This window comes from Chelonus insularis, unplaced genomic scaffold (assembly GCF_013357705.1).
Source record: "Chelonus insularis isolate UGA/USDA-ARS -01 unplaced genomic scaffold, ASM1335770v1 contig_146_pilon, whole genome shotgun sequence".
NCBI lineage: Eukaryota > Metazoa > Arthropoda > Insecta > Hymenoptera > Braconidae > Chelonus > Chelonus insularis.
Genome location: NW_023276387.1, coordinates 1 through 12363, shown reverse-complemented (window position 1 = coordinate 12363; position 12363 = coordinate 1). Strand labels below are relative to the sequence as shown.

The 12363-nt window shown below is 32.7% G+C and overlaps 1 protein-coding gene across 1 annotated transcript; it reads left to right on the top strand.

Annotated features, from left to right (window-relative positions):
- Positions 1-744: 744 nt before the first annotated feature.
- On the top strand, positions 745-2594 carry LOC118063706 (protein yellow-like). The gene is made up of 5 exons (XM_035077829.1): positions 745-1207; positions 1277-1470; positions 1549-2003; positions 2068-2317; positions 2375-2594. The coding sequence occupies exons 1-5, from the start codon at positions 961-963 to the stop codon at positions 2546-2548; spliced, it is 1320 nt and encodes a 439-aa protein (XP_034933720.1). The 5' UTR covers positions 745-960; the 3' UTR covers positions 2549-2594.
- Positions 2595-12363: the final 9769 nt, after the last annotated feature.

The following is a 12363-nucleotide window of genomic DNA, read 5'->3' as shown; positions in this document are numbered from 1 at the left end:
CAGAGCAGGTTGAATGATCCAAAACACGTGGCAGTATATAGCGTGGGATAAAAATGGTTGGCGTTGATTTTCTTATTGTAAATTGAACTTGCAACTGAGGGTCCATTATATAATCTATACTTAATACATTGGCATACGATATCTGTGTTTGTCCTAGCTACCATCCCCCTTTACTACTGAATTAATGCTTACTGGTGCGATGCTTTCTGGTATCTTTGTATTTATGAATCGATATTTTAACCCAATTCGATACGATTCCGAGATATTATTGTTACACTAAGCCTGTAAATTATTGCAGAAGGATGATAATGAGTAAAAGAAAAATTCACATATCTCGATAATGGGATTGTTTAATACATTAAAACACAATTAAATATTATTTTATAAATAAATAACACCAATGACAGTAGCTTTGCTTAAATACAACTTAACTGGTTTGTAACAAACTTAAATTTCTTATTAAACATTTCTATTGGTATTTCAATTACTTTTCTCAAGGTAACATTTTATCAACTAATTATGATAAAAAAATTTGCATAACACACTTGAGGTTGAATACCCAACGTTCAACAAAGTCTGCAACCTTTTGTAGAGTTTTGAAATTTTTAATTGATGAATAAATTAATTGTATAATAAGTTATAATATAATTCAAAATAAATTATTTATTTTTATATAAAGATATAAATAAATAATTTTATAATGAGTTTATTGTGTTCACAATATCAAGTTATTCAATCATCATAAAAAGAATTTAGTATCAACTAGAAGCCAATGTAGTTAAAATATTTGTTATCATAAAAGTCAATAGAGAACAGCTCCACTATACAAAGACACATGACAACGGGATGCGATAAGAAGATAAAAAATTTATTTATATTATTTGTTATGCCCAACTACTGTCAGTTTAATTGTGAAATTTAACCAAGATATTTTTCTAGCTCTGGGTATTTCCGTGAATCATGACGAACCGAATCATTAAGACAGTCAAGTTCTTTATTATCCTAAGTTACTTCTTTAATTATTTATCAGCCTATAGGACAATTCCTCGCTATGATTTTGGAACGACAAATAAGAAATTGAAGTTGATACACTCATGGAAAACACTGGATTTTGATTTTGGTGATGATCATGCAAGACAGAAAGCTATTGAGAGTGAGGAATTCATTCCTGGAGCTCCAGTGCCAATCGATGTAGACGTGGCAAACAGTAAACAGTTAATTTATTTCTTAAGAGTGGAATTAATTATTAGAAATTATATATTATTATGAATTATAGTGGGTACGAGCAATTCGAGAATTTTCATCACAATCCCACGGTTTCAAAAAGGAGTCCCTGCTACTCTTGGATATATTCCCCACAACAATGCCCTAACAAGACAAGTCAACGATCCTATCATCATTCCCTATCCTAACTGGGGGCGAAATAGAATTGGAAACTGCGATAATCTTGTTTCAGTATACAGAATAAAGGTAAATAAGCATTTTTAAGACAAAAAACAATTTCGTCATCATCATTTTTTATAGAGAAGAATTTTTGTAAACTTCTAGGTGGATGAATGTGGCAGACTGTGGGTCCTAGACACTGGGAAATTGGTAGACGATCAAATATGTCCCCCAAAACTATTGAAGTTTGACTTAAACACTGATACATCAACGACCTACATATTTCCACAGAATAAATACAAATCGTCTTCTCTCTTTATCACACCAGCTGTAGATATTCGAGGCCAGTGTAACCACACATTTGTCTACATCGCCGACGTGACAGGATTTCAGTTAATTGTTTACGATGATATGAATAAAAAGTCCTGGAGTATTGAGAACAATTTGTTCTATCCATACCCAGACTATGGTTCATTCACAATAGCGGGAGAGAGTTTTAATCTGATGGATGGTATTTTTGGTTTAGCTTTAGGTCCACTTACTGGGTATGGTGATAGGATGCTTTATTTTCACTCACTAGCAAGTGTGGTTGAAAGTCAAGTTCGCACATCAATCATCAGGTTGATAAAACAATTCTGATATTACTAAAAAATTGATATCCTATTCTTAACTTTGTTATTTTAGGAATTCATCATTGTTTGAGAATTATGACAATGACTATGCAGTCTCTAGATTATTCAGTTCATTTAGAAAAGGAAGGTCTTCTCAAGCTGGAGCCCAAGCCATGGATAAATATGGTGTGTTGTTTTATGGTTTGATGTCAGACACAGCTATTGGATGTTGGAACAGTAAAAGTCATCCAGAGTTCGGTGGGAAAAATTTAGATGTGCTTGTTGTTGATACAGAAACTCTTCAATTTGTATCTGGCTTGAAAGTAAGTTTCTCGATACTTTGATTCCATCTACTGATTAACAGATGATTTTCTTTTCAGATAATTACTGCTCCTGATGGAAGAGATGAGCTTTGGGTGATTACTCCATCTTTCCAGAAAGTCATGACAGGTTCTTTAAATCCTAGGGAAATTAATTTTAGAATCCAAGCTGCGTACACCAATGAGTTGGTCGTAGGAACTAAATGTGCAGCTTCCAGCACTTTTTTCTATTGATGAAATCCTTGTGTAAATAATTAAAACCAAAAAATCACTCATGAAATGTCTTTGGTTTTTTTTTTGTTCAACTCATATTTTAATAAATGTTAGAATTTAATACAAAAATCATCAACAAAAATGCACGTCGAACCTTTTAATCTCTCTATTGAGATAATTAATATTTTTTAAAATATTTGTTTTTTAACTTTAAAGACAAAGGAGATAATGCTACACCCTTGTCTAACAGCTAAGAATTTAAGAGCAAAAGTGTAATCAGTACAGGAAATAGGACAGATTCTTAGTTCTGATATAACTGATTGAGAATTATACAACTTTTTTTTCAATTTATACAATGTCTGGTCATCCCAATGCTTCGGTAAGCCGAACTCAAACCATTTAAAAGCAATCTCATTGATTCTTTGCTTGAATGGAAAACGTTCACTAATAGTCGTTGATACGTAATAATTAAAAATAGGTCTAGACAGGTGTAATTCTAGGTCTAATTCTGTTATTAGTCAAATAAATTGATTTATTTAAAGGGCTTTATTCTGATAGTCTAATTTCATATAAAAATTAATAAATGTAAATAGTTCCAACATTTTGAAGATCAAACAAAGAATCAATGATTTGAATGAAAAAATAATTATAATACGAATTAAGATGGAAATACCTTTAAAAGTTGGAGAAGACCACAAAGGCTCATAAGCAAAAATATCTACAGCTATGTAAGGATAAATGTAATTTGTATTGTCATGAAAATAAGACTTTCTTGCGCGTAACGAGCATCAGTCGAGTCATGAATCGCCAAGTGCGTGAGTTTAAGTATGTTGTGTTTCGCGTGTGGTTACGTAATAAGCGAAACATTTGTGATAGATCGATAGACCTTAACATAGTATAGCCAGCAAAGAGAACTACCCTCTAGCATTGATCAGATTTACGAGACTTACTTTACGTATGTACATATTTTTACAACAAATACTTTTACCGGTTCATTAGCTCAAGTTAGCCACAATAATGTATAGAATCTAGAAATGTCTGGTATATTTCAACCAGCAGAGAAGCTGATGAATGATGAGATTTAGCATATCGGAGCTTCCTTTCTGATCTTCAGCAATAAAAATTCATGTTTTTATCAACCAATTGATTTTTTTCTTCATGACTGATTAAATAAACTGATCTCTTGATACTTTTAAATGGCTACAAAGTTTCATTCTAAAAATAATCAAAGACTATATGGTGACTAATAATGGCGAGAAGTTGGTCAACTGTGATATTACAGACCAGGTATAGAGTGCCGGTGGCAGAAAGAAGCCAAGTGAGTGGAGATTATACTTATGCTTATATCGATATGGTGTACATTTATCTATCTACCGTACAATATAATAAGAGTAGAAGAATAGGGATACATTTATGAGATATAAGACTCACGGTGCGACTTGATAAGCTCGCAATGCGTGTCGAAGATTACTATCCTGCTGATCTCGCCGCCGACGAGAGCAGGTTGATCTGATACCTGTCGTATATCTACAGCTTATGAAACTTATGAGCATTATTTTATATTCTATAAATAAATAACATCATTTATTTTATTTAAATCATTCTTTTTAAGTCTTCAAGTCTTTTTCAAATTATTTTTTAAAGAACAAAAAATAGTTTTAATCTTAGCAACGCATATGGGAACAAGAAAGTAAAAAGAAAAAATGATTATTTATCGTACGATTACGATATGTCTATAAGTGCATGTACATTGCGTATTGTAACATAGTATTTCATCAAATTACAATGGTTTTTATGTAGAAAGTTAATAGATTATTGTGTCAAATTGCTGTATTGAAGGTTGCGAACTATATCGACTCGCGCCTAGTCATGAGAAGGTGTATCACCTATTATCTGAAAAGTCGATCTGATCTGCTGTAATTGAATAAATTATCGAGAGTTTGCGGATATAATGTCTAACATTAAACAGCTAAACTCATATTCCCTCGATTGTCTATCTATCTACCTACATGTGTACACAAATTGGAACAATCTGAGAAAGAATAAATCATCTCATTGTCATTATCTATAATAAATTCTAAATAATCCGAGTTTATCATCATCTTAAACACTTTTCCTTACATCTTATCGTTTTTTTTTAAATAAATGATAAGGCAAATCAGGGCAATGTTAGTTATTGTAATAGGATCGATTTTTGAAATTCGTAATTTTGTTATTTCTTTATATTTCAAAACATTTGAAATCATTTCAGAAGGTTTAAAAATAGATGTCCGTACGTACAACTGTACATATCGAAATATGTAAAATATGTAATAAATGTTACGTGAGTTGTAAAATAATAAAAAAACTGTTTTTGATCTAGATTACACGATACACAATGGACACCTCCCGGCGTTTTTCATTGTCCATATTTACCTCCTATGGTCTCTAGCACATTTACACACGTACACGCGTACTAGCTATTATCCCTTTACTCTACACGCATTCAATCAAGTTTTAAATGCGTACCCGAAAGTGAAACTTTCATTTATTTTATCGCAGTTGCATTCCCTTGACCTTTCACACTTTTCCTTTTAATTTCTTCAAGTTATTTATTTTTCTGCGCCTACTTCTATCTCGGCCTATTTGTGCACCATTATAGTGTAATATTCCGGTATAATACGTACGCATATATACACAAGTGTAACTATTATCTGTCTGTCTATTATGTGCGTATGGCTATTGAGTTATACTTAATTCAATCTCTTTTACTACACCATCAGTAATGTATTAATATGTAGGTGAGATTTAACATGCATAAGTCTTAATGACGATTAAGAGATTTTATCGTGTTCTGATGAAAGCCTTTGATTGCAAGATACTTTACTTCAATTATCCATAACGATTGTTTAATTTAAACTATTTTTTTCTTTTCTTATTTCTATTGAATTTTGCAATTTAATTGGAATAATGAGTACTTGAGTATAATACGTTATATTTTTATGTTAACTCATACTTTATAAATCACTAGCTATTGCCTATTTATTTATACTATTATTTCATTTATTTATTGAACTAATCTTACGATATTCATTGTTTTAATAAATTAAAAATACAACGGCTAATCAATAAACACTATTGAGGTTATTCTTTTAATTATCGACAAGCTCATCAGGTATCATCCTGAGCCCAATCTTTTCAACTTGTATTTTTTTTTGCATGGCTGACATCTTTGAATCTTGCCTTTACCTTGTATTCTTTTGTTCCCGAAACATCCATTCTTTTAATAAATATCCTTTTCTTTTTTCATTGATCAAAGTTGTCTTTAGTCACACATTTCTATCAACCACTAAACAATATTTATTTAATTCATGAATTATTTAAATCACTCGAAAATTAATAACTAAGTTTAAAAAATTAAAAATTAATTTTGTTTATAACAAATAATATTGGATAAATTTTTTGGAGTCACTGTAAGATAATATCAAAGTGTCTAGTTGTAAGAAAAAACTGTAAACACGGTTTTTCTATGATCCAACAATTATTGTAAATTAGTCCCTTCATTATTAGAGTTCAAAATCGGACGTCCTATCGACTGTTATCATTGAGAAAATCAGTGTAAAAAAAGGGTTTATATCGTTTTAATTTTCATGTAATTTTATGTAGCCATTAAAGTTTTTTATGACAATAAATAGATTTAGGATGAGATCTATGCGGTTCTTAAGATAGTCTCTGGTATAGCACTCGCGTTACTCAAACTAGTATGCATAAATCTCCGGCGCTATCAGTGGCAATCAGTTCACGAGTTCTCATACGCGCCTTTTGTCTCGTGGACCACCGTCTTATCCATGTTTTATCCGTGTGGCTGGTTCTCGCCCGCGTAAAACGACCCAACCGTGACCGTATGCATGCTCGATAGCATTTCGTAACTGTACTAATATATTATATATCACTTTTAATATATAATAAATATTTATTTATTTCCGTATGTCTTAAAAATATTTATATTGATACTCAGCAATTGTTATTCTTCTATTTTTATTTCATCAGAATTTTTTGAATCATACTTTTTTCTTACAAAACAGAAAGTACCTCGGTGAGACTAGAAGTTGAACCCAGGATCATCCTGATTACGCACGAGAATGTTCTACCACATAAGCTATTCTATACTTGGGCCTATCACCTACTTTTTGTGCTCGCCTCTATCATGGTTATATTCGACAATATCTGTCGATTTAATGGAACCTCTAACTGTGACAGAATTTTTCATGTCAATAAATATCCGTAAATAATGCATATTATCTGTGTGTAATTATATTAATTATTGTTATGAATCTTTATTTTATAAAAAGAAATGTGTGATTTATATACAGTACTAGTGCAGTCGTTAATTTAGTCTCTAGAATGATAAAAAAAAAATCCAAGTAAAAATCTGAGATGCTACAGACTACATTCAGGTGAAGACCTGCTTCACAAATCTTGATTGAGTCATAAAAGTCAAGTCTATGCGTCTATACAATGATCATAGGGTATCAAAGGAATGCTAACATAAACCTTGGATATTTCTGCACCTGGTGTAATGCAAAAGAAATGTATAATAAAATTATCTACCTCTGAAAAAAAAAAAATTGTTTCTGTTAAAAAATTCTCGAAAAACATAAGGAAATGCTGGGAGATCATTATTGTTGATAAAAAAAAATGGAAATTAATGGAAAAAAAATAAGAAACAGATGAAGATTTTCATAACAACCTGTGGAATGTTATCAGTGTATTATGAGTTGTAATGTGTGATAAATATTGATTAGAAGAATTATTGTAATCATCTCTTTTCATCACTCGGGCATTCAGCACAAAATACGTGATGAGAATATATCGATTATTAACATTTCCTGACATTTTACGATTAGATATCGCTGCTGTCCACGCGATCTATGTCACGGAAACTCATCTCATCTGCACATGCAATCTCAAACGCTCTACACGCGATTATTTCTTGCTCGTGTGCTCAGATTATTCACTTTTAATTTTTTTTTATTTATGTATGCATTAAAAAATTATTTCTACGATTGACAATTATTTTTATCTATCGATTAATTCATTTCAATATTGTTAAAACAACATTTTAAGTTGGTCTAAAAAAATTTGACAATAAAATCGAGAGATTCACGACATAATTGCGTGTTATTTACTGTGAATAAACAGACACCGTTGATATTATTATTTTCCAAGTTAAACACACGACAGCACGCAATTGTAACATAAAAATAATTAAAAAAACAATAACATCATTATCTATTAGATACTTTAATGACTGTTGTAGTTATACGTACTTTACTTTCTTGTTTATTACTCGAGTTTATTACCAGCATATAATTAATACAAAAAAATCAAGAAAATAAATAATAGCTCAAAAAAAGTAGAATTGAAAAATAGTAATTAGTTTATTATTCAAAATTAATTGCAAATTATTGAGAAGAGTAAATGGGATAACTTATTAGTTGAAGTAATGTCGAAAAAATTTTTAAAGAGAAGCACACAATACAAAAACGTGTGTTGAAATTTTTCCATGTTTAGTTAAAAATTATTAGCGATGCATCTGTCGCTTGTAATAAGCTCGTGATTTATATATGCATTACTATGCGGTCGAAAATCACCTTTAAAGCGATTGCGAAACCTTTATTTAAAGTTAAATAATATACCTGAAGAAGTTTCGCACAAACCCGTTATTAAGTACTTCATTTTTACTCTTTCTTTACACTAAAAGCCATAAGTGCATTACTTTATGTTTTTTTTTCTATATTTATAAGTTGCTGGATATTTTGAGTTTATGCTTTAATAATAAGTTATTATTGAGAATCCTTTAATTAATAGGAAATGAAATATTTAGGCCTTGTAATAAAATAATTGACCTAAAAATTAAGCATCATTCAATACAATAGTGAGTCTGATGTTTGAATTATTGCCATTAAAACAAAAACCTGAAACCAAAAAGAAATTAATGGAAAATGATAATTGAAAAAATTTGTTCTTAGCATTGATTAATATTCCATTTTTAATGACCCGTTCATGTCAACGTGTGCGCGTGTATATTGTACTCATATGTGTATGATGAAAGCAAATATGAATATATTGAAGTGGGTGGTTTGAATAAGTCATTTTTATACCGTACTGATGATATTGTAAAGTGAATAGATTATCTTTGTATGATTTAACATATTATTTATTTATAATTTTTTATACCCACATCTTCAAAGTCACTACTATCATTAAACAGAATCTAAGGAAGTCACGAAATGAAAAACGCTGAAATGTACCTATCAAAATCTAGAAATCTGTCAAAAAACTAAATTTCCCATCAAAATAAACATAAATGAACGATTTAAAATGATGTGACTAATGCTGACTTAATTTTGCTTATCAGAAATATAATCTCAGTGATAATATGTCTACTTTAAATGCAACGTGAGATCGAGGATATCAATTTCATATGTAACCTACTAACACAGCAGTAACTTTGTTTACCGACGCCTGCAAACTTGTTGTAATGCTCAACTGATGATGAATCATCAAAGATCAACATTAATTTTTATTGAAACAAAAAAAATTATTCCAGAGTCGTGAACAAAATTACATTTTGAAGCTAGTAACAGTATGATTTATCAATGTACGTTCATATTTACTAGTTTTAGTTACTCAAGATGTGCGTGGGTATACGGATTAGATACAAACTCCATTCTGTTGGCGCCACATTCATTCATGCACGGTGAACACAGATGCACAACGGAAATAGTTTAATTTCCAGTATTACGCATTAAGAATATAATCATAAAAAAATTAAATAAAAATTGTGGCTTTAATTAAAATTGACTAGCAATGATAAATCAATAATTGTTTCATCTACAGCTGTAATAACCATACAAAGTTTAATAAATCGGAAGAATAAAAGAAGAACAAAATTGTAATAACACTGGAAGGAAATTTCCCAAAAAAGAAAAGTTTCAGTAGTTGGATTCGAACCCTGTGTTGCAAGAAAAATTATTAGATACTCTTATAAAGGGTTCAATAAAATCAATCATGGGATGTTAATAATTATCGATTAGCATTAATTTGTAAAATCGTCGATTTTACTCCTATTGTAAGTATGTACTTTCGTTTATGATTGGCAGGGGACTGATGCCGTTTATATCAATTACTGTATTTTATTCATAGCGGAGCCATCTGTGAGTATGAACTAAAGATTCCTGATAATGTGAAAAAACAATTTTTGGGCTTAAAAATAAGATAGTATTTAAAAGAGGAATGAAGAGTAATTTTCTATATATGTGCTATGATAAATGGTATGTTATTGATGCTATCGTATCAATAGTTTAATAGCGTATTATAATTAAATGTATGTAATCATAGTAATCGAATTGAATGAAACGCCGAGGCAGACGGACCTCCACGTAATGACAATAAGTAATTTATGTTTATGTATGATCGTAATAACTGAGTATGAACTTTCTCATTGTGTGGAGGAAAAAAATGGGATTCTGATAGTGTTACGAGTGCAATGATTCACACTTCGAGAATAGGTAGAAGGTGTCACTTATTTGCATGCATAAAATCGATTCTCATTAAATGTTATTGCCTACTGACCTGTGAGTGTCTTTTATCGAACTATGTATGATAATCAGCAATAGGATATCTCTTCCTATTATCATCGGAAGACCGTGTTATCGTATATCTTGATAATGTAGTGTATATTTATATCGAAAGTAATTATAATCATGTAGTATATACATATATATAAAAACAATCGAATCTTTTCTCATTGAAAGGCTAGGAAATAAGATCGTAACATTGAAAAATAAATAATTAATTGAAGACGAAAGAGAAAATAGATTCAATCTGAAAAATAATGTTAGGTACAGAAGGGAAATAAATTGAGGTAGATCACCGAAGAAGGATGTATGGAATGTACGGATGAAGACGAACCGTAATCAAGGTACAGGAATGCATGAATTTATTGCGTAATAGGTAGCAAAGTAGAAGTCGGTTGAATGGAAGCATAAAATATGCGGCGATTAAGGTTTTGAATACTGGAAGAGAAATCTGTGGTTTTTATGAATGAATCGATAGGGTTGTTGTTGACGTAGGCATTGTTGATGCGGAGGTATGGAAAGAAAAGAGAGGCAGAGGAGTAATTTCGGTGATTGGTTCAATGTATGGAGGTGTATGAGGAGTCATGGTGTTGGTAAGGAAGTGAAGTAGTGGATGATGATGATGTATGTGCAAAGGATTGGGTTACGACGAAAAGAAGCAGCCGAAACTGTGGAGTATGTAGATGTGATGCAGGTTCGTAGAAAACTTTGGTAGTAAATGGAAGTTCAGCGTAGTGAATGTAGTTTAAGACTGTGTAGAAGGATGTAGCCATATAAATGGATTTTAGGAATCATTGTGATGTGGGGAGTAGGTTCCTTAGGCGGGGAGCGATGTAAATGAGGCTGCAGTGTTTGTAGGTAATATTCATCACGCAGACGTTGTTGTACAAGCAAGCAAACGTGGCCCTATTTGTGATGCTTTGGACGCCAGCATCAGCTAGCGACGGGGCACATCAGCCGAAATGAATGTGTAGCCTGTTTGTGGTACATTCTTGTTTTTTTCCCACGGATGGTTACGTAGGAGCGGTCCAACTAGACGTAGAGTATGTGGACGTACGCGGGAGCGGATGCCCTACATCAAATTCTCTGCTGTATTGTCTTTCGCCTCTGTCCCTCCTTGTAGACGTAGGTCGTGCCTCATGTTTCTGTGTACGACACGTTTAATCAAATCTGACGTCAGCTCACGTGTCGATGTGTATATGCACATGGACCGATGACGACGTCTTCTCCTCCTTCCTTGGCATCCTCGCCATTCGTGTGCGATCTGTGTGGTGAGCTCTGCTCTGTCTGTGTCGTCACGTTTCCCTCGTAGTCGATAAGAGATGCGCGTTTGTCCTCGACGGGCGCCCTGAAGTTCCTCATGCGCTGTGTAGACTGCAGACAGTGTTGCTAGTAACAAAAGAAATCAATGGAGTAATATGATGTCCTAGTAGGAACGGACATGCTATGAATAGAATGTGTGCGATGTGGTTTTGAGGACACGATTTAAAGACTGTGTATATTTCTATGTCGAAACTGGTAAGATGTGTGATTCCTCTTTGGAGCGCAACGTGTAGGGAATTGTGACATGTTTTTTTCGTCGATCAGTCCCCTCTCCTGTAGAGTATGTGCAGCTGGCAACAGTAGTAATGACCTGAATATCTCAGCCTTTTCCCCTGGTAGCCCGGACCTATCATGTAGAATGGTCCAGCGATATGATTCCTTTGTAGGAACGCTTTGCCTCTTGTGGGAGTATGTTGCAGTTTGTAGTATACTGAACCTGAATTATCCCCTTTTCCTGGTAGCCCGGACCTATCATGTGAAAGGGGTCAGCGAATTGATTCCTTTGTAGGAACGGTCCTTGCTCTGTAGAGTAATTTGTGCAAGTTGTATGTAGTAATGACTTAAATTATCTCCTATTTTTGTAGATTCGACTCTTCCTGTAGAACGGTGTAGTGATATGATTCTTTTGTAGGAGCGGTTCTGCCCCTGTTTGTGTAGATTATGAGCAGCATTTTGTAGAATGATGACCTAAATGACCGCCTTCTTTTGTAGAACATGATCGTTATGTAGAATGGTTTTCGTGATATGAATTCCTTTTGTAGGAACAGTGCCCGACAGAAGCATTTATCACACTAGTCCCTCTATCCTAGTCTCTAGGCTCTAGTCTCTATCCGCTAGTCTCCTAGTCAACACACCCCACAAAACACCCCCCCCCAACCAACCCTCAAAAAC

Bases quoted from the DNA above. Each gene is read 5' to 3' on its own strand.
- LOC118063706 (XM_035077829.1), top strand. From the start codon at position 961: ATGACGAACCGAATCATTAAGACAGTCAAGTTCTTTATTATCCTAAGT. The intron at 1,471-1,548 runs GTAAATAAGCAT...GTAAACTTCTAG, and splicing joins TTTCAGTATACAGAATAAAG to GTGGATGAATGTGGCAGACT. The intron at 2,318-2,374 runs GTAAGTTTCTCG...TTTTCTTTTCAG, and splicing joins AATTTGTATCTGGCTTGAAA to ATAATTACTGCTCCTGATGG.